This window comes from Lycorma delicatula, chromosome 7, assembly GCF_047948215.1.
Source record: "Lycorma delicatula isolate Av1 chromosome 7, ASM4794821v1, whole genome shotgun sequence".
Lineage (NCBI taxonomy): Eukaryota > Metazoa > Arthropoda > Insecta > Hemiptera > Fulgoridae > Lycorma > Lycorma delicatula.
Genome location: NC_134461.1, coordinates 7589299 through 7612744, shown reverse-complemented (window position 1 = coordinate 7612744; position 23446 = coordinate 7589299). Strand labels below are relative to the sequence as shown.

Here is a 23446-nt window from a genome sequence, read left to right as displayed (position 1 = left end):
TTTGATTTTTATGTTATTATAACATTAATTGCCACCATCTATCATAATTTAGTATTTTAACTACGTTACACTTGGCAACTGTGCAAGGTTGGTAGTGGAGGTACTACGAAGATGTGGATTAGTTTGGTCATGTGAATTTTTTAAGTGGTTACTTCCGAACTCAAGTTTTTAGCATAGATCATGTAAAAATTTACCAGAAACATGTTGTTATGTTTGTGGATGTTTTTTTTTTTTTTTGCTAATGTTACAAGGTAGATAGATCAATTAAAAAACAAGTGAAAAAACTTATTTTTTGGCGTTTGGTCATTATTTGGGGACAAAGATAAAAATTGGGGTCCTCATAATTGTTGTGTAAGCTATACTGTGACTTGTCCAGTGCGTGAAGGGCAACAGAAGCTCTATACTAACTGCTGTCCTTATGATGCGGCATGAGCCTGTCGATCATTTTGATAATTGCTACTTTTGTTTATCAATATAAAAAGTCATAAGATTAATATCCAAGTGTGCCATCTGCTCTTAGACCAGTTTCTGAAGGAAAAAGGAATTATATTAACATTTCAAAGCTTTACTGTGATGAACTCTGTGAACACAAAGTGATGGAAAATGAAGATCTTTCTAAAAATGCTTGTGATCAGTTATAGTCCTCAGATGTCCAGTGAACTCCACCTTATCCATCAAATTGAATTAAATGATTTGTTGCATGACTTGGGCCTGAAACAGCACTTTTCAATTTTATAACACAAAAATGGAATCTATTGGCAGATAGAACTATTAATGCATTATTCAGAAAGAATAATGCTGTTTTCTCTGTGTTTTAAAAAATGGATGATTCTTTTTGTATATACTTTGATATCAATTTACTTCGGTCATAATTTGATTACCTAGGAAAAGACCACAAATGAACAGAATGGTACCTTTTTATAGATTTATCTAAATATACTCTAAAAGCACTTTTAACTACAAATGGCATCAAGAAGCCATCTGTATCAGTTGCTTATTCGGTTTCAGTAGAAGAAACATTATAAAACAGTTACCATTCTGAATGGAACAAATTACAAACAACAAGAAAAACATAGGCAAAAAGAATTGCATGATCAAAAAGTGTTGTACACCTCTCTTTGCTAAACCTTAGAAGATTCTTCATCTGCTTTACATCAAGTTGGATTGATGAAAAATTTTGTAAAAATCTTTAATAAAGATGGTAAAGGGTATATTTACTGGATCTGATATTAGAAAACCCTACTTTCGAAAGAAAATCCATCTATATGGAATTTAGAATGAATTATAGAAATCATTTGTGAAGTTTGTAAAAAGATTTTTAGGCAAGAAAAAAATAAAATTGCGAAATCCTAGTAAAAGAGCTTTTTAAGACCTACCAAACCATAGAATGTCAAATTTCTCTAAAAATACATTTTCTACTTTCACATATTGGTTTATTCTGGTGCATATTGAAAATCTTGGTACAATTAGGGATGAAGAAGGAAAGATTCTTGGTTCCCTAATATCCTGGTGGATATTAGAGAACCAAGAAAGAAAACCTGATATCAAGACTGCTGGGACCCACAATGATGGGTGAATACTGCTGGTTTATAAAAAGAGACTGGAATTAAAAAAAATCTTATTTTTGTCATATTTAAGTTGTGTTAAGATTATTTTCTTTTATTTTTATATAGCCTAACATATGCCTCTGTAATACAGTGGAATTTCATGATAAATAACAAATTCATAATAAAATGATTATTCCGACTATTTTATTTGGAAATTTTTACATTATTTATAAAATACATAAGCACAAGATTGTAAATAATTGTTATTCTTGGGTTGTTATTATATATTATGTAGACTGCCCTATTTTTTATATTCATCATTAGTTGCATCAGTTGAAAAAATATAAAGGATTTCTTATATATCAGGTTCATCCCAATTTGAACACACTGGATCGCTATAATTTTGATCCGAAAAAATGTTCAAACTTGATGGATCTCGTTCAGACAAAAATAGTTTATATTATATTCCCACCTATGTATCAGAGTAGAACTCCTCTGAAATTCTGGTTTTCAGCATATTTCAATTATAAATTTACCAAATAGATGTTTGTTTTTCTGTTCAGAAATGTGATAACTAATTAAATAAAAAATATTAGATTTATAAATTTTTTTTGAAGAATGTAACTCATAAAATGCACTTGAAATTAAAACAGACTTTTCTGAAACTATGATGTTCACTTTTGTAATGGTTATAACTAGGAATGATGAATAATGACACTGTCACTTTTAGAGCGGAAAATCACACACATGTGCTTTTGTAGGCTTGGTACACAACAATATCGACTCAGAAATAAAAGCAATGATCGCTTTTATTCCTAAGACTGCTACTATTATATGAGATGCTAATTGTTCTTAAGCCTGTCCATGCCGCTTTAGTGGCCTTTAACTGTTGTGATTATAACACTAACATGAAAAAATAACATGTTAGGGGGAAAAAAATTTAAACTGATAAATATATATCGGTATTTTACTTAATGTGAAATATATTAAATGTATTTTATAACGTATTTGACTATATTCTGGTATTATTTTAATATAATTTAATAGATGTAATAAATAATATAAATATAATAGTAATAAATTTTCTTATTTATCTAGTACTTTGTTGCATTAAATACATACAAAAGCCTATAGGAATAAGAAGGTCAAAGACTTGTGCCACAGTACATAGGAATTAATATTACAATACGTAAAAATATAAATGTTGTACTCGCAAGTAAATAAATTGAAAAAAAGAACCAATAAAGAGGAACAAGATGATGAGAATGTAAAAGGCCCTTGCCACTTAAGAAATACACTAGAATTATCACATTAAAAAACACTTCAAAATACAAAACACTCAAACCATTTCTAATGAAATGTCAAAAAACTATAAAAAAATTAAAACACAAAATCAAATAATATTAAATCACAAAATTAAGTCCATCACATAAGAACTAATTTCTATTGCTTAGGTTTCCCCTTAGACCATGCTTTCTTCTTTCTTTTCTCCATTTTCCCGAAGGCATTGATGTTGAACTCCAGGTTGTCTGAAGTCTCTGAAACAGATTCTTCTGATCTTTCACAGTAAATCATGGATGGTCTACTAGTGCCAGCATCAGATGATGCCAGCTCCGATTATGCTCAGCATTATATTAGAATCAAGACGTTATACACATCCTACTAAAGTTTGTGAGTTGGCTGAAACCCGCCTTCTTGCTTAAAGGTCTTATTGCCTTTGGAAGCTCCATCATTGGACGTTCAAAGTCCTCTTTTTCTAATATTTTAATTTCTGGCTTTGCTGTTTGAAATTCAGATTTCTGAATCTGAATTTTTTACTTTAACCTGCTCTGATTTAGCTTCAGACTTTCTTTTTTATTCTTCAGACTTTTTCTGTTCTAACCTCATTTTTGCTATTCTTGTGACTGGTTGATGGGTCATTACTGGGTTGTGCAGAACTCTTAGATTTGGAAGCATCTGCTTTCTTCTGTAGCAATTTGAAATTGCTTTTACTTTATGGATAACTTTAATTTTTCATTGATGATGCGTTCAAGTAAGCATACTAAAACTGATAACAGTTCAGAAACTACATCCTGTGGCTTAATGGTAGCTGTAGTGTAGCAATCTGTACATATGATGCAATCTTGGGCATTCTGCCAAGCACAATTTTCCTGACTTCAAAGTAGCTTCCTTTCTTGTAGTTTTGATCTTTTGACAGCTACATCTTGTTTGTAGGTCTCGGACAATTCCTAGATCAACTGACACATACAAGTGGATCTTCATACAGTTCACCATATATACATTTGCTTTCTCGTACAATGTGCGCTACGTGTCCAAATTGCTGACATCCAGTTCAGCTCAAAGGAGTCAGGATAAACAGACAACCTCTAACCTGTGTAATCCAGTGGGTAGAACCTCTCCAACTTCTTGCTCATGAAGTTCCTCTTCTACACATTTTAACAATTCTCTGCACACGACTTAGAGGAATTCAGTATACTATATTGTGTAACTTCAATGTGCAAGACTTCACATCTTCTTGGCTTTGAGTTGCTGTGACAATTGTATATCGATGACAGTTTATATGAACAGCCCAATAAGTCTTCCTTACTTCTGTTACCAGCAGCTTATTTGATCCCTCGAACTATCACAAAAGGACTGACTTTCGAAAAACTCCCTTCTTTTCATTTAATTACCAGATATTTTGGAATCGTTCCAGAACTCTTCGGACAAAACTCGGTTCGATTTATCTTCTCTACTTCATGACTTCTGTTCTCTTTCTTTGCTTCTCTTCTGAGGTTAAAGTTCTCCAAGATGAGGGTTTTTACATGGATTCTCTTCCATAGAAGTTGAGGAAATTGAAATATCTATAACATTTCTTTTGCCAATCAATATGTCACAAGATGCGGATGCAGAGATAGTTGGGCATGCCCCAGATCATTGATTCTGTCTTACTTCCTCAATCAGCCACCTCCCACAGATTTAATCTGGGTCGGGTGTCAGGTACTGTCTAACTCATAATACTGACATCCCAGGGCTCGCACTTAGCAATAAGATCTCCAATACTCTTACCCATGGGACAATCCCTACCCAGGGCCGAAGTGACTGACTCACACTGGGTGGCACCAAGACTTTGGCAGGGCAATCTTACAGCAGTCCACTCATAACCCAGCTCCACAACTGGGAAAAGCGATGGGAAGTTGCCATTCCCACTCCGCCCAGCATCAGCAAAACAGATTACGGTCATACCTTCTGCCACCGCTGCAAACAGTGAAGCCGAGAAGTAAACTGCAAATAGCTTGGATATCTCAGGATCGCCAATCCTGTACTCCACAGGGGAGCTCTTGAGCATAACCATTGATTGCCTGTTGGCAGACATAAATGAAGTGGCTTATCCAGGGCATTATTATTATTGCATTAAATACATTTAATGATATAAATAGTTTACTAATAAAGTAAAGCAATATTACTTACAGTATTTGTATCTTTAACGATAAGGTTCCTCGGAAAGTCACATTTTATTGGCCCAAATTGATCTGGTGATTTCAGTAGATAAAGCAAACGATTTCCTTCAAAACAAAAAAATGTTACATAAATAAATTGTAATATCTTAGATTTCAGAAAGAAAAATAGAGGATTAACATTTTTTTGTATTAGTCCTAAGTTAGTGTGTCTGGATGAATAATTTTTAGGAATGAAATGTCAATGAATGATTATCAGTTGAATGTAATAAAAAAGTCATTGACAATTTTTCAATATCAGTATTTTTATGATAATGAAATATACAATCGATGGATTTTTTTAACATCATTACTTTTTTCAATTGCTTTACATGTCAAAATTAGCTAATAAATAAAAAATAACAGTAATTTAACAAATGAAGGATCCTGTTACGATGTTAAGCTCCATTTCTTACATCTTGGTGGTTCCACATCAGGAAGTAGTATACTGGAAATTGAAGGGTGCCATTGTATGGTAACGTGCTACCAAAGTCATGTTCAATGAACCAATTCCTATCACCTAAGTTCAGAACACTGAGTACAGTACACTATATGCTGTTCATACATTTTATGGCTAATGACACATTTTTATAGCAGTTAATACTCCATAGATAAAAATATAAGAAAAAATTATGCCTTAAAAAAGGTTAAAAATGGCGTACTTAATTTGAATTTATGCAATTCAGTTTATCCGTTTCAGAGAAGACATTATTTAAAACTATAGTAGTACTTCTATTCCTGAGATGGATAATTTAAATACCCCAGAGCATCGGATACAGTTTTTTATTATTTAAGATAAGATTAATTCCAAAAAGATCAAATATATTTTTTTAAAGCTTGAACTTATTGTAAGATAAAAATATAGCTCCTCAAGAAAAAAATATAGATTATGCTATTGTAATGTAATGTAATTCTATTGTCTATTGTAATCTTATCTGAACAATAGCCAGGGTGGTAGGGATAAGCAGGTGGCTTTGTCATTGCTTGATAGCACTGGCAGGGCTATCTTTGTTTATATTAGTCGATTATTAATGTATTGATATTACATTGCGTGTATTTCACGATAATTTTTTTTTTGTATAAGTGTAGAAGATCTAAGAATTCCTGTACCTTCTGCTTTTGCGGCAGTAGTGGGTGTGAGTACCCGAATTGAGTGCATACATTGTGCCAACCTCTGGTTGAGAAAATGGTCGAAGCCAGCAACAGAAGGCGATCCAATACGCAACTAGGTCCTTAGACTCGACAACTAGCTAGTCGACGGATGGTGCGTCAATTGTCGAGAAGAATAAAGAGCGGAGGAAGAGGAGCCGCTCTGCTAAAACTGTTCCGGCTGAGATGGAGCAGCATCGGAGGTAAATCTAGAGAACACCTCTCAAGGGGAACTATTTAATTACATTAAGGAGTTAATTAGTATGACAGTACGCTCACTCAACGAGAAAAATCACACGGCCAGAGAATTGAAAGAGCTTGCCGTAGATACTGTGAGGGTCGTAACGGCACTTAGAAGAATTGTTAAATCTACTCCTTTGAAAGAAAGGCGGAAGCGAGAGAAGTTGTATGTCAGACCAGGACTGATGCCGGTAGCAGCGAACTGTTGCGGCAATTGGAAGAGGGCATAACGACATATATGTCCTCATGGCTGCTAAATGGAAGAGAGACCATGGAACTGGATGAACCGGTATTTCTGGACCAAGAAAGGGACATTGCTGTCATACTCGATGTCAATAAGCCGAAAAGCAGATTCTTGGAGTCAACATTTAAAGTGGCTCCAAGGGTCAAACATTTGATGGCTACGGGTCAGCTGCTTGCCTGTAAGGAGTCAGCCACAGTTCTCCGGGGAGATGACCCGGAGAACCCTGAAAGGAGAGTGTTTATTCTCGTTATTGATTCCTCCATAAGAGAGGAGAATACTTCTTCACATTTAAGGAAGGGTATTGCCGAAATGTTTCTCCAAGCTAAACTAGATGTTATCTTTGGAGTCGAGGAGGGAGAAGCAGCCAGGGTGACAAGGAAAGTTCGGAATACACGGGTAGAAGGACTGATAGGACCACCGGTCTCTACGTTGAAAAAGAGAGTAAAACTAAAGCCAAGAGAGACAGATCTACCACTGTGGAAACGGTAGAAAGGACGAAGACTACTTGTTAGGGCGGCAGACCACAGGAAGAAGACTTTCGCTGACCTCCTTAAGGAAGTCAAGGGAGAAGTTAGGCACATAGACTCGGAAATTCTACCGGGGATGTAAGAAGCATCCCCGGGTTGTGGAACTGATGGTACAGTGGACCACGTCCTCTACGTCTGTCCCCGATACGAGGTCGAACGTTCACGAGCTGTTAGGGAACCTGAGAGAATACATTCCTTTCTGGATCTCCGTATTAACTGGATGATACCCGAGGAGTGGTCCATAGTGGCTGGTTTTCTTCGCGCCCTTGCGGTGTGTAGGTCTGCAGAGGGAGTTTAATCGAGGTACTCGATCGTGGTAAGATCCCGGGTGGCTAGGGTTCCAGCCTAGGCATTAGATTGGTTGCAGGTAGGCGCATTGGCATCGTGCACGGGTATATTGGTGTTGTTTGTGAATCGATTTGGAGCGGTCGCGCTGCCGGGGTATGGTAGCCCGTGCAACTGGTGGCGTGCTTCCCTCCGACGGTGGCGGTCCTCGTTGTGACTTGGAAATGCCACGCGAGACACCATGATGGGAACGGGTGGGGGTGCGGAATTTGACCCCGGCTCCTTCGCGGACCGGAATGAGGTTACGTTCCCCTTGTTTGGTGACCTAAATCGGTCGACTTATTTGGGTGCAGGTCTGAATTTCTATGTTATGTAAAACATAATTTTGATTGGTATGAGTGTAGCACCGATTTAACTTTAAACTCATTCGTTTTCTGAGGCATTCACAGTCATGAACGGTTCTGTCAAATCTGAACTAGGCGCGGGGTCCGCGTATTCGGTCAGTTAGTTTGAGGGAATCATGTTAGGTTGGATGTAAAGATGTCCGTTTGAGGCCTACGTGAAGCCGAAATTTGATCTGTATTTTATTTTACTGATGCAAATATCTGCTGAGGCATTTACACTGGTGGCATATAGACTGAGGCCTGGCTGATGACTATGAGATGTAATGTTAGAAGGTCTACAGACGACCTCTGGTAAAGCCCCTCAGGTCCCGGAACGGAGGGGGTGGTGTGGCGACCAGTAACGTCACAAGGTAGGACTTTCCCCTACGGGGTTGGGATGTTGGTAAGGAGCAGGTAGAGGACATCTTGATCAGAATTAAAGATGAAGCAGAAGGCCATGAAAAGCTATTTAAAAAACTCCAAGAAGGGTTAAGGTGGCATTGAAAAAGAAAGTTTGTACCCAGAAAATTAACATTAGGAACATAGATGCCTTAACAACTAGGGAAGAGGTGATCAGTGCTGTGGCTGCTGTAATTGAGATTTGACGACGAGAGAAAGCAGTCTATTAAGTTAAGACTTGCCCACTCTAACATGCAGGTGGCCTTGTTAACGATTAATAGTGAGAAGGTGGATAAACTAATGCTAAGAAGTTGATTCCGCATAGGGGTAGTGTCCTGTAAGGTAACCATCTGCTTTGATGACAAGAGGTGTTTCAAATGTTGGGAGATGGGCCACAAGACCGCAAAATATCAAGGCCCTGACAGATCCCACAGAGGTTTTAATTGCGGCAAGGAAGGGCATTTTACGTCTGGTTCCAGGGAGCCTATGACCTGCCGGAAATGTGGTGCGGAGGTCCACAGATAGGGGAGCCCTCTATGTAAGCAACCATGAAGGTATTGCAACTGAATACAAACAGGAGCCGTCAATTCCATTGTGGGTACTGATGTTTTTAAAACAACCTCCTATGAGCCTACCACCGTATTGGGAAAGGCTCTGCCAATCAATTTAGTGGTGAAAGTTCAGGCAGCCATGTAAAGATTGCGAAGAGGCTGGGAGGCCGAGGTATTTGGGATGCGGTTTTGAGCCGGGCCAGTATCAGAACGAAACAGTGATCACAATGCACCAGATCTAAATTTAGTTCAGTAGCCCATCTCCTGCCTGCAGAGCCTTGCGATGGAAGCATGGCAGCTGGAATGGGACACCACAACTAACGGAAGATCCTTCTGTAAGTTTATACAGGATTTGAGAGGATAGTTTGGTTTGCATGGCATTTCTCCTGCCACCATCCCATTCGGTTTCCCTAAAGCATAAGACCAAATGTCTGTGCCACAAACGGCTACTGAGCCTCGAAACAGTTTAGCAACCAGTGTCCTAACAAGCTCCTACAGCTAACCTAAAAGTGTGAGCAGAATAAGCGCAGTACCATACACCACTCGCTTGCATGTTCCACCGCCCAGTTGTCACTTATCACTAAAATGGGTAGGCGCACCCTGTCAACTACTAAAACGTATATTACTATCAATAATTAATTTATTTTGTCAAATAATGATCTCTGACTCTGGAAAACAGATCTTGTGCCACAAGGAATGAAGGAGAATAAAGATGGCTAAAGAATTGACTCAGATTAAACATGGAAACTGTAAGTACCACCTCTAGCTCATTGTGGGGTTATCAGTCACTTACATAAGACTTTCAAAGCTGGACATCCGGGGATTGAAGAAGCCTTCTCAACAATCCACACCAAACACGAACAGACTGATATTATTGACATATGTCATTTCGTCTGGAGAAGTCAGGTATAAGTCACCTAAAAAAGAGCACTGCATTCACAGGCTGACTTGCAGGAAATCAGCACTTAATTAAACTGTACTAAATATGATGATATACTGGATCAACTGATAGGGTAAAAGTTACCTCTAAGGCTGATGCAACAAAACTAATCGGCTACTTGGAAAAGAGGTCTTCATTTTACAGGGCTTTAAGAACTTTGCATCATACAATTTTCTTCAATGGTGAATGATATTCAGATTCAAAGTTTAAAATTCCTCCATATCAACACATTGTCTTTTCTTTCTTTTCTTTTTCCTGTTTAGCCTCCGGTAACTACCATTTAGATAATCCTTCAGAGGATAAATGAGGATGATATGTATGAGTGTAAATGAAGTGTAGTCTTGTACATTCTCAGTTCGACCATTCCTGAGATGTGTGGTTAATTGAAACCCAACCACCAAAGAACACCGGTATCCACGATCTAGTATTCAAATCCGTGTAAAAATAACTGGCTTTACTAGGACTTGAACGCTGTAACTCTCGACTTCCAAATCAGCTGATTTGGGAAGACGCGTTAACCACTAGACCAACCCGGTGGGTTTCCATAGCAACACAGAGAAAATGTTTGCCAACCATCTCATTGATATAAATTCATTAACATGACAATAACCTTGTTATTTTTCACATAAACAAAAATGGACCTCATCTTAACATATTTGAACATTATGAAATAAATATTAAACATACTAAATATTATCAAAACACTAAGCAAAGAAACAAAAATTTTAACCACATTCTTTATACAATCTGCAATCTGTAATTTAAAAAAACACCAGTAATAGCTGCTGATAGCATTGTGAGAATTATCTGGTGAATGAAGATGGTAACAAAGAGCTGAAAATGTTTTAAAACAAGTTTTTAAAAAAAAACATTTCATAAATTTTAACAAAAGTGCATATTTATAAATTAATATTGTTACTGATAGTCACAAACAAAAACTGTTTAACAATTATCATTTTAATTTAGCTTCTAGACTTTTCACTGATAGAAATAATTAAAAACTAAATTATAATAATTTGAAGCAACATAATAAAATTAGAATCAGCGTTTTTGCTATTCAGTATAAAAGTAAAATGTTTGAAACAAAATTTTTGGTGTTAATAAATGTATAAAATAATGTAAAATAATAATGTATAAAATAAGAATTAAAGCTAAAATCAACTAGTTCCTTCAAATATAAGTAAGAAAAAAATTGCTCACTGATCAAGGTTAAATTTTGTGGAGGAATTTCAATACAGTTCTGTGCATACGTTGGAGTTTTTTTATTGTATCATGTTCTGATAATTATAAAATTACTGGGCTGTATTTTAAAATAAGTTGTTCTGAAAAGTTGTTTATTGTACATAAACATGTGCATATGCTGTAAATATTCCTTTACTTTTTGATCTTCCCTTAAGTGCACACACACTCCATGGGATTAATGTCCCAGGAATTAAGGATTCTGCTTTGGGAAGAGATTCTAGAGTTAAACAAAAAAAATCAAATAATTTTAGGTCTGAAATATTTTAGGTATATCGTCTGGACTTAGATTGTTCTTGAGAGAAAAGATACCATTTTGAGAGATGATTCTAAAGCTAAATAGTTAGATAAGAAAGTCATATAGACAGTTTCAAAAAACTTTGTTCTCTGATTTCTTTTCAAAGATTAAAATGAGGTTATATTGAAATTCTTGAGACCCCAAAAAACAAACTTAATAGTTTTGAATGTTTTTTACCTGAAATATTAAATAAAACATGTCAGAATTTTTCAGCAACTAGTAGTTGCTGAAAAAATCATTATAAAGGCTAAACAATTGGAACTCAAAACCACATTTTTATATTTATTATAAATTAATTTTGTTAAACTGCCAGTAAACAAATAAAAATTTGTAGAGAATTTAATCTTGAGAAAATGTATTAAATAAAGTCAATAGAAAATGGATACAAGTTAGAAAAATTAGCTTTCATTAAAACTAGAGAAAAAATCAAGTTAATAGAGAAAAGTTAAATGTATCTTTAAAATAGGTGTTTTATTTGCAAATTATAAAAAATGTTTTTTTAAATTTTATTATTCCAACCGGTATGTTGGCATCACTGATTAAATGAATTGAAATACTATTTGAACATGAAACATTACTGTTTATGAATGTTATTACTTGAAGAAGATTATGCACTTGGCTGTTAGATTTGTGTTTATTTATTATTTTGATTCCAACTTTTTCAATATCACTTCTTTTACTGTGTATTTCCAAACTGGAACATTCTGTATCTTTAAGTGTGCCATAAAGATAAATAAATAACTGAAATATTTACAAGGGAGAAATATATGAAAATAACAACCAAACTAAGTGCATATGGAAACCAATATAGGTGCAATACAAATAATTTAAGCTACATTTAATAATATGGTTACTGCAAATGTTCCCCCCGTACTATAAATGAAGTATAATGAATATGAGAGGATTAAGATAATAAAAAATATATATTTACCAGCAATAAAAGATGGCCAAAGGATTATTAATTCAGCTTGAACAATGTGACAAGGACCTAGATTTTTAATAACATATTGATGAGTAAACTGTGGTCCTTTGTATTCATCAGAATGGTTACTGAGATCATCAAATGATGTAAGATTATACTGAATCACTTCTGGTATTGATTTACTAAAACAAAAAAAGATTAATCTAAATATGTTTTTTGACTAAGCTTTTGACTGATTAGTACTCATTAAATATTTCATCTGGAATTATATTTAATATGTCCTTACCTATTCTGATAAAGCTTTAGTCCATCACCCAGGGCAGTGCACTTCCATGAGTTGGTAATAAGTCAACAATGCCAGATAAATCTAACTTAGTCAAAATTATCTTGACTTTTTATAATAGTTAATGGACATATTCATAAGAATCTTATGGGCTGATAAGATAACTTACAGTCATAAATAAATGAGAAATATACCATATAGGAGTATATCGCTGACAATTTTCTATATTTCTTGTTAAAATGCTTTTATAATGTACAGCACATAATCAACAACAGTATCAGTAATATATTTCTAAGCATCACTAAAATATCATAACCAAAAATAAATATTTTACAAAAAAAAACAAAATAAAGAAAATTATTATAATTTATCCAGGTATAGATTTTACAAGCCGAACTGGTGCAAGTACACTTATAGAAGTACACACAGTTCAAAGTAAAGTGTGATATTCCATTATTTTATCAATTATATACAAATTTCTTTCTGCATAAAACACATATTATCAAATATACTAAAGTTTTTAGATTTAGTTATTAATTGTCGAATTAAATATTAATATGAATATTTAATTAATTTAATTTTAATCACAAACTTAATTTAAAATCGTAAAAATTAAAAGTATTACCTGAATGTGGGTTGACACTGTAATTTTTAGTATACTTGTTTATTGATCTACATGAGTGTTTTAAAAAACTAAACATGTAATTTTATATGAAATTAGATATGGTAATACATGTAATGACATAAATAATTACTTTAAAAACACACACAGTAAATTCCAGATAATTGCATTATGCATTTAATTTCATACCTTCATCCAAACAACGCCTCCCAAATTGATAATAAAACTAATGTTTTCTTCTACAGGTCCTTGCACCTCCCCCCCCTCCATCATACACATCTTCATTTCTCTTAATATGTTCACAACATTTTTTTAATTCTTGATCGAGGTGTCCGTGAACTTTAATTGGTACTTTAAAATATTGCAGGTGTAATGATTTGTAATTTTTAATATTCTCAGCTGCAATTTGATGGTTTTTCATCCGGGCCAATTATCATATACATTGGTTCTAAGTAAGAATTATGCAAAAAACATAATACAGAAAACCCACCTCCCTTCAACTTTTTATCTATCTAAAAGATTTTTAAATGTTCTTTGTTTCAAAAACAAAGAACCTTTGTTCCTTTGATAATTTTATACGATTATAGTTTACACATGTTTTCACTGAATAGTATATTGTTATTTTTTCAGCCAGTCTATCATCGACTGTTTTGCTGTTGATGAATTCAGTTTTTATTTAATTCAGCATTATGATAAGATGGCTTATCTGATAACACTACATGGTTTTCCTGCAAATTAGTCATTACTTTCCCTGTTATCTGGTCATACTGTAGTGTTTATTTGCGAGTAATAATAACCTGAAGTAGAATTCACTTACTGTTCTGTGAGACTGTTAAAGATGAAGTCCATTTTACCATCAGCGAGGATAATTACTATCCATTCTTCTTTGGATAATGGAACAACAAAACTTTCAGCAAGAACTCATTTAAAGGTTGCTGACATTTCTTTTGACAATCAGAACTTAAAATATAGGTCTGTTCATATACGTAGACAATCAGTCTTCATCAAGTCCATTAATTTGCTAGTTTATTCAAATACACGCATTGTTTATATCAGATATCGTGGTTTTCAATGAAAATTTTCCTATTATTTGTAGTTGTCTTCTATTTGAAGCCCATATGTAATTGAATTTTCCTAAGATGCTATTTCCACCATTAAAAAAACGATCATTTTTTTAATTAGCCGTGAGTTTTTTTAAAGAAAGTAATCAACCGTCAGTTAAGTATAAATTTAACACCTTGCAGCATATGGCAAAACAATTAAAACCATCTGGGTTCATAAATTTTTTTGAGTTTTATTCCTTTGCGAGAAGGAGAAGTAAAAGTTTCTTTCATACTATTTGTAATTAATTAGAAGAAATAAATAGAATTAATAAAAAAAAAAGATATTTAACATGGTTCTGTGGATGTAATCTCATTATCTGGTTAAATGTTTACAGACTTAAGACTATGATAGTCATCTCTCCTGATTATTAATTAGTTCGGGACATGGTGAATGTATGTTAATTCAATGGTGTACATTCTTATCTGATTAATACAAAAAGAATTTTATGTGACACTATATCTGAGTTAAAAAGGCTCTGACCGCTACTTTCTTTCTAAGGGCTAAGAGCATCTCTTTAAGTATTTTATAGTTTAAGGCAACACAAGATAGATTACATCATATTATATGATTTTCCATAGATTATATTTGTACAACTGAATAATCGTCAATTTATTTATTTATTCTATAATGTATTGACACCTGCAGTATGTGTATTGTTACATAAATTTATTATATAATATAATACAGTATTATACATTATAGATGTCATTATACAGTAAATGTCAAGGAGTACAAAAAATTTAACTCACATTATGGCTTAGGACATTGAAATTAAAATATTTATAAAGATTATCTAGAAAGTAAAAATTTCTTGTTTGGAGTAAATAAAAGAAAAAAAAATCATTTAGTATATGGTAATAAAACTTTACTTATTTTTCCACCCAGTTATTACTTGTCAAAGTTTAGAAAACCAGTCAATACGCAAGTAGGAATGGATAATTCGACCAGCGAATCATCTTATAGTCTACGACATCCTGTTGCATTACACTAATCCACTGTATTATTAGCATTGTCAACATTACTTCAGATATCCTGGATGGAACTACTGCATATCTATGTGGTTATGTTTACACTTTCTAAACTCTGATGAATATGATTTAAATTTAAAACACATTGTAACATGTACCAATTTTTCTATTCAGTCATTATAGAAATTCACTTCTAGTTTTGTCAGCCTCGGTTTAGAATTTGTTGACCTATTTATATCTTCCAAAATTTTCTCTTTATATGAAATCGATGAGTAAAAGAGACTAGAGTAAAACATTTCAGAAAACATATGCCGTAACTTTCCATGTGTACTCAATTCATTTCAAGATCCTGTTACAAGATCTCAAAATTTACGCATAAAATAAGTAAATAATGTAAGAATGATTCATTAATTATTTGATGTTTTCATTTGCCGCCGACTGAATCAAGTTATTTACGAATTAAGTTATAGCAACAATATTTATAATGTTACATCAATGTTGACAAAAACACGATAGACGGTAAAGTATTATAAATACTGGTGAGGACTAAAAAAATTGAGTAAACCAGTACATTACTGAATTAACACAATTGTACATGCTGCAGTAAAAGTTTGCTACTACAAACAACAGCTAGGATAACTCTTACGCTGAACACTTTGTTTACTTATATATCAGTGTTTACTTGAAGTTATTTAGGTTTAAAAGAGTTCCTTAACCGGCATTTAATTTCAATAACTTCTCAGCAGATCCATATTTTATCACTGGTAATGATATTAAAATATTATGAAATTGACAAATGTTTTAATAGTATTTCTAGACAGAATTTTGAATGATTTTTATCAATCAAGAAGTGTGTGCATGTCCCCATTTATTCCTTCTTGTCTTCTTCAGACAGCAGCTGTGGAATCCATTTAGCATGAGTATTTTGTTCCAAGAATGGTTTCTGACAATTTTTTGTAGGAGAGTCTTTGGTATCTGAGGCAATAAGCAATATAATCATCTAATCCTTCTACTCTTATTAATTTTGGTCTACAATTTTTATTTGCTCATCTGGTGGAATTTTCAGCTTTTTCACAATTTTTTATCCTCAAAAATAAAAACAATACTAACAAATTAAAGGTACAAAACTTGGCTTATACTATGTTAAAGCAAAAGAAAATGAAATAACTTTATGTTGTATGAATGCTTGTAAAATCATTCTTTTTTTGGATTTACAAGGAACTCTGGCGAATAAAAGAAAGAGAATAATATATTACAATTATCTTACCCCTGTAACGTAATATTTGCTGAAACTGAAATGTTAACAGTGAATGACTTGAAATTGTTTTTATTTATTTCACTTTTTTGTTGATTTACGCTGCTCACACTCATAGAAAAGTCATACACTGGTTTCATTTCTTCTTTATAAAATGGTTGAAATAATAATTCAAAATTAACCTTTAGAACAGAAAAACAAAACAGTACAAAGACACTGTTAACTTATTGTTGTAAGTTATTTATTATTAAATGCTAATAATGTATTTAAGAGCATTTTGTTTGTGTGTACAAATAGTATATGGGTGAATATGGAGCGTCCACTTTGCTTTCTAATATTTTTTTCAAAATTGACTTCTCTCTAGGTGTTTTTCAAAACTGATATTTTTCCTGATCGTTTTTCAAAATTAAAATATGCAATCGCTTTTAATGAACCAAAGGCAATTAAAAGATAAAAATCCTTACAAGTAGTTGCACTGTATATACATCTATTTACATATACAGAGTCATTCATGGGAACCGGATGTTTTTGAAGTGGGTTGTACTCGGGGGTTCGTGGTGGGAGGGGCACGTGGCTGGTGTCTGAGTTTCCTTTGTTCATAGCATTTACATTTTAGTCGTTGAGATGGAGCCGTAGACGCAGACCAACGCCTGTACGCGTATGACAGTTTTGTGCGAAATGACTAATCCGTAACTGCTGTTCAGCGAGATTTCCGCCGTCAGTTTAATATCCATCGTAATGCAAGCGTCCCTTCTGGTAACACAATATTGCGATGGGTAAACAATCTTCGAACAAGCGGTTCAATATCGAAGAAAAAACCACCGGGTCACCGACGAACCGCTAGCACTCCGGAGAACATCGAACGAGTAAGGGAAGCCATCGTCAGAAGCCCACGCCGCTCTATTCAGAGGCATTCAGCAGCGCTTCAAATGAGCACAAGTACGGTAAGACGAATTCTGCATTCAGACCTGCATTTCCATCCTTACAAGATAGCTGTCGTGCAGCAGTTAAACGAGCAAGATTTCACGCAGCGATTACAATTTTGTCGACAAATGCTCTTACCATTTTTGAAGAAAATGAAAATTTGTTATTGTTAATGAGTGACGAAGCCCATTTTCATCTGAATGGCTTCGTCAACAAACAGAGTTGCCGGTATCGGGCAGAAAGAAACCCACATCAGCTTCACGAGAGACCACTTCATAGCCCACTGGTGGTGTGCAATAGGAAAGGTCGGTGTTATTGGACCATAATTTTTTTTTTAAAAAAGGACGCTGCCGTAACTGTAACAGCTGATCTTTACATTGCGATGTTGAATACGTTTTTCATCCCTGAGTTACGAAACCGGGGAATCGATTTTCAAAATGTGTTATTCCAGCAGGATGGAGCTACAGCGAGGAAAACGATGGCTGTTCTCCCTAAGTTGTTTCCGGGACGGATCGTTTCCAGATTCGGCGACATTCCTTGGCCCCCTTGGTCCCCCGACTTGAGTAGTTGTGATTTTTTTCTGTGGGGGTTTCTGAAATCGCGTGTGTACGGCAATAAACCGCGTACATTGGAGGACCTAAAGATCGCAATTCGTCATCACCTCACCCAGATTGATGTAGACATGCTGCAAAGAATTGCCCAAAATGGACATCACTTGCCGGTCATAATTTTTCGTTCATGAGTAAGTAACAAATGCTTTGATTTAACAAGTGTTTCAGTACCAATAAAACTTTTTTAAAGTAAATATTCAATTTTTTATGATTATTTAAAAAAATATCCGGTTCCCGTGAATGACTCTGTATATATATATTTTTTTAACCAATTAAACTTACTAATTAAATTAAACCAATTAAAAATTAAAATTTAATAATATTTTTTACCTAAAATTATAAGTGAATAAGTAGTATGTTATCACGGATTGCAAGTTTATGATATATTTTGTAATTTACTGTGAAATCTCCTTATTGGCGATTTTGTTATTCGCGGTGCAATATTTTATGATGTCTTTTCTAAATTCGCGGCTAAAATTTTCCGTATTCGCGTACATTACAGTATGTAGTGACTTTAAAAAATAATAAAAGATTTAATGACGCAGATGGAGTATGAACGTGAAGATATAGAAGATACGATCCCTTGAAAACAGTTAAATGTCAAAACGCTTACCGAAGGCATTAAACTACCCCGTGTTCTTATCCGCTTTTTTATACCTGCTGATCCATCTTTGAATAGAAGCTTAATCTTTAAGCGCAAAATTGAAGATTCCATGCAAGAATACACAGAACTTCACACGGGTTTAAAAACAAGAGCGAAACAAGGAAAAATTACAAATTTTTTGTAAATCCACTCGAAAATACTGTAGGTTAGTTTTGTAAATTTCCTTTACAGTAATTTTACTTTTTGTGTACGTAGTACTGTAGTGCTGATTTCTTGACTTTTTAAAGCGATTACAGAGTACGATTTGAATATCTACATACAGTACATAATATAGTGAGTTTTTAAATCAAACAGTTCGGCAAGTGCTTACGAGTAAATTAGGAAATATACTGTATTTTGTTAAATATTTTTTGGGCAGTGTACCTATGTACTGTACTAAAGCAGCGCTTATAATTAATGTTCCGCCTGTGTTTCATCAATAACATCGCCCTGTACGGCATGATTTTTTCATTTTACATAGAACCTAACTGGTCTTCCTTAAATGAGTATTAGTTCCGTTTCATATTCGCGGCATTCTTACGGTCTCTAACCCCCGCGAATAAGATTTTACTGTGTATTTTATACATATATATATATATATATATATAAATGTATGCAGCTGGCATTCATTTGAAACGCGAATTTGATGTGAATCAAATTCGCGTAAGCGCTTTTGTTTGTGTAATGAAATAAGGTAAGTCATCCTTACCTTATTACTTACGGTTGATTTATTAAATATATATATATATATATATTATACAGGATACGGCAAATAAACCTGACGATTTTTGAGGGATAATAATTAAACTATATTTCGTACTATTAAACATTTAATATATCAAATTAAGATCAATTTTTGCAATTTATAGTGAATTACTTACATAGATTTTTTTTATTTGAACATTATGTCGTCCAAATGTTTTCCATTACTTCTCATACACTCACTTAACCTCATTCTAAAATTTGACATTGTCGCTCAATCATCACTTGTGGAACCGCTTCAATTTCTCGTTGAATGGCCCTCCTTGAGTTCTGCAATTGACTGTGGTCGACTACTGAAGACTTTACGTTTGAGATACCCCCGCAGAAAAAAAATCACAAACAGCCAGATCGGGTGAACGCGCTGGCCAAGGAATGTCGCCAAATCGGAAATTCAAACGTCCAGGTAAGGTTCCTCGCAGAACATCCATTCCGATTCTCGCCGTATGGGCGGTGACACCATCCTGTTGAAACCAAATTTCATGTCCTTGAAAGTCGTTCGGTTTCGGTCGCAGAAATTCATTCCACATGTTTACTTATCGATGAGATGTTATGTTACTCTGCGATTTAACTGCTCAAAAAAATACGGGCCGATTATGCCGAACTTTGAAACAGTACACCACACTAACATATTGACTGTGAAGTGGTTTTTCAAGAATTTGCCGTGGATTATGCGAAGCCCTATAACGGTAATTTTGTTTCGAAAATGTAAGCAAGCTGCTTGGCGAGATGCCCAATCATTTACATTAAGTTGCTGCACTAACATAATCTTTTACGGATGGAATTTCAGGTCGGCATGAAGAATTCGTCGTACACTTCGATCAGAAATGGCTAGCGCAGGAGCATGTCTCGCTGCTGAACGTCGTGGAGACCGCGTAACAGCTAACCTTACAGCGTTAATGTTTTCAGGCGTTCTCACAGTCTGTTTTCGTCTTGTCGGTTTCATTTTTAAAGCGACGATGTGTTTCTAAAATTCTTCACCCACAACAATTTTGTATTCCTACCAGGAACAGACGCGTGTCGATTTAAATTGAAATGTCTGCAAAATAAACGCCGTGTTACAATAACAGAGTCATTATTTTTAAAATAGGCTTCAATCACAAACGCTCGTTGTTCACCCGACCACGACATTCTGGCTACTGAAATAGCATGAGTAGACCTGTCGATGTACAACACTGCCGCTTTCTCATTGACAGTGGTGCCAACATAACAATTACTACAAAATCGTCAGATTTATATGCCAGACTCTGTATATATTTATATTTATGTTCTTTTTTACTTAATGAATTCCTTAACATTATTTCATGTGTTTGTATTGACTCTTCTCACTCTTCTTCAAATAATATAATTTTAAGAAAGAGAAGAGGTCTTTGGAATAAGCAACAAGCTGATATTTGTTATGTAAATAATTGCAGACAAAGAAAACCCCTTACTGTTAAGCTATAAAAAGTCATTATGTTAAAAACAGTCCTACACATTTTATAAACGGTAAATTTTCTGGGTTAAAGATTAAAAAGACTAACTTTGAAGAATGTAAAAGAAATAATGTTGCTTTTTTTTAAAGCTTTAATACAACATTCAAATTTTTGTTTTGAACAAAGGTAGATGAAAAATTACTTTAATTTTTGTCTTTCGGCCGATTACTTTTGCATCATATGATTAAACTGGTTTAAGGAAAAATGAATAGTTTTAAACGTAGATTGAGAGACTTTATGAAGAATATTGTACAAATTATTATAAGTAATAGTAAATCTATTTCTACCTAAAATATGTAACTTACTTGCTTTTTTTCAGGCAACGGGTTTCCAATGTTACAGTGAAGAATATTATTTTTATTCAAAGATGGAACCACTGAACAATCAACAGATGTTTGTATATCTAGTTGTTTAATATGAATGTCAACATAATTTAATCCTGGTGGAACAACAGTTTTTAAAACAGTTTCATATGCATCTTCTCCATTATTTTTAACTTGAACATCAATTATAATATCTTCCTGAGATCCAAGTACATGTTGGTAGAATTTTCTGAAAATTGTTTTGTCATTCATGATGTATGTATGTTTATAAACCGATTAATAAAAATGAAACAATGAAGCCATCAATTAATTACATAAGCTTGAAGGAGTGAGAGGTTTAAAAAATTCTTACTATTCCTATGTGATGGTGGAGGGGCCCAAAGTGCCTCTTCTGACAGAGATTTGAAAGTTACTCACCTTTTAGGAGGTAAAAATCAAATCAAAAACAAAAATTTTAAACAAGTTTACATCAATATTTTCAATGTATAGTAAAAATAAATGATCATAAAATGTAGCTAAAATATTAAACTAAAAAAATATTAAAACATTATTTCCTTTGATTTAATTTTTATCTACAAGCTGGTAGCACATTATTTTCTACTAATGATGTGTAATGCTGGATAAGTTAACTTTATTTTTAAAAAAATACAGCTATTATATTGGCAAATAGCCTCATTCATTTTCCACATCTAATAGAGGAAACAATTAAACAAAATATTTGTTAGTGTGTTATTTACAACCATAAATAGCAGAAAAAATTACTTTATAAAAATTTCTTTGGATTTAACTAATTCAGAAATGAAAATATTTACCTAGTATTTAATATTGTAGAAAATAAACGGGTGGAAAAGTTAAAAATAATTGATATTACTTTTGAACTAAATATAATGTGAGATTGAGGAATTTAAAAATCTAAAGTAACGTCTTATCAGGAAGGTGTCAACAACCAGTTTTATATTTTTACATAATTTGTCAATAGCTGCCAATGATATTTACCATAAAGGAATATTACATTTCAAACAAACTATAAACTTGACAATCAGTGTTAAATAAATAAATAAATAATGAAATTTGTAAATTTTGATTCATAACACCGCAAGATATTTGAAATAATAATTTTTTTTTTAAAACACTATTATTCACTGGAAACAATAAATATTTATTTTTGTTAGTAAAATGTGATTACAAAATTAGAATCGGTTATTCATTTAATGTAAATGAACTTCTATCTTCATAAAAGAGAAATGTTTTGTTTACTTTTTGAATTTTATTAAATATTAGTGTAACTATTTCACTGCCTGGTTGGTGTTGTGGCTTTTAGATTATCTGGTTTGGTGTTTGATACTCGGAAAATCAATAAATTGAATTTCTGGGTAAAATAAATTTTAGTTTATTGTGTAGTATTGAAGGGCAGGAAATAAATATATAAATAGAATTTTTATTCCTCAAAAGGTTTCCAGGATTCTGTAATAATAAAACTGAATGAATCGTATAAAGACCTATTTGTAAAAAAAAAGTAATTAACACATTTTTTTTATTATATATCGATAGAACTATTTCAACAAGTCTGCTGTCTCCTGTATTGATACCCATATGCCAGTTGACGTTTTTCAAATTTGCCATCAAATGTTGTTTTTATCAATTACATATAATTTACTTTACTATACATATGGAAAATTAAAAAAAAAAAAAGGACAAAAGAGCTAATTAAATGGTTATTGATCGTGGCACAGGAGCTGAAGATTTGTTGTCGCATATCAGTCAGTACAGTTACTATTAAGTAATATTTAAAGCTGCCTACCAAGTAGGTCTACACATAGTGTGATCCACCACCATCTTCATATTGATATCGGGAGTAAAATAGTTGTGTTTCAATTAAATGTTCATAGATATCATGAACATGTACTTTCTGAATTTTTTCTTCAATCTCAATTGAAAAAATTAATTTTTATACTATACCATTATCTAGTGGACTGCATTCTAACTGTAATAAAAACAGTTCAGAGAAACTAAAATGTGAGAAAATATGAATTCCCATAATACATATAAGAAAAAAAGAATCGCCCCATATTAAACATTTTTTGCTACTCCTTATGCTAATGAGCGATCACAAAATTCTATAAAAATAAGCTGTTTTTACTAGTCTTAAAAATGTAAAGGCAACAAAACCTATACTCAGAAGCAAATGTATTTGAAAAATTATTTCATCAAGTATAATATTTATATTTTTTTTTAATATTGAAAAACTGAAAACACTCATTACAAAAACATGAAACCAA

At 33.4% G+C, this 23446-nt stretch overlaps 1 protein-coding gene across 3 annotated transcripts in view; it reads right to left on the bottom strand.

The window, feature by feature from the left end:
• LOC142327903 (integrin alpha-PS2-like) overlaps nt 1–23446 on the bottom strand; it is a 100520-nt gene that overhangs the window by 5655 nt on the left and 71419 nt on the right. For all 3 annotated transcript variants that reach the window (XM_075371260.1, XM_075371259.1, XM_075371261.1), the window contains exons 15-18: nt 21150–21396; nt 16445–16614; nt 12210–12382; nt 4998–5092 (exon numbers count right to left, since the gene is read on the bottom strand). In XM_075371260.1, the coding sequence (XP_075227375.1) occupies nt 4998–5092; nt 12210–12382; nt 16445–16614; nt 21150–21396 (685 nt within the window). The remainder of the gene's footprint in view (nt 1–4997; nt 5093–12209; nt 12383–16444; nt 16615–21149; nt 21397–23446) is intronic.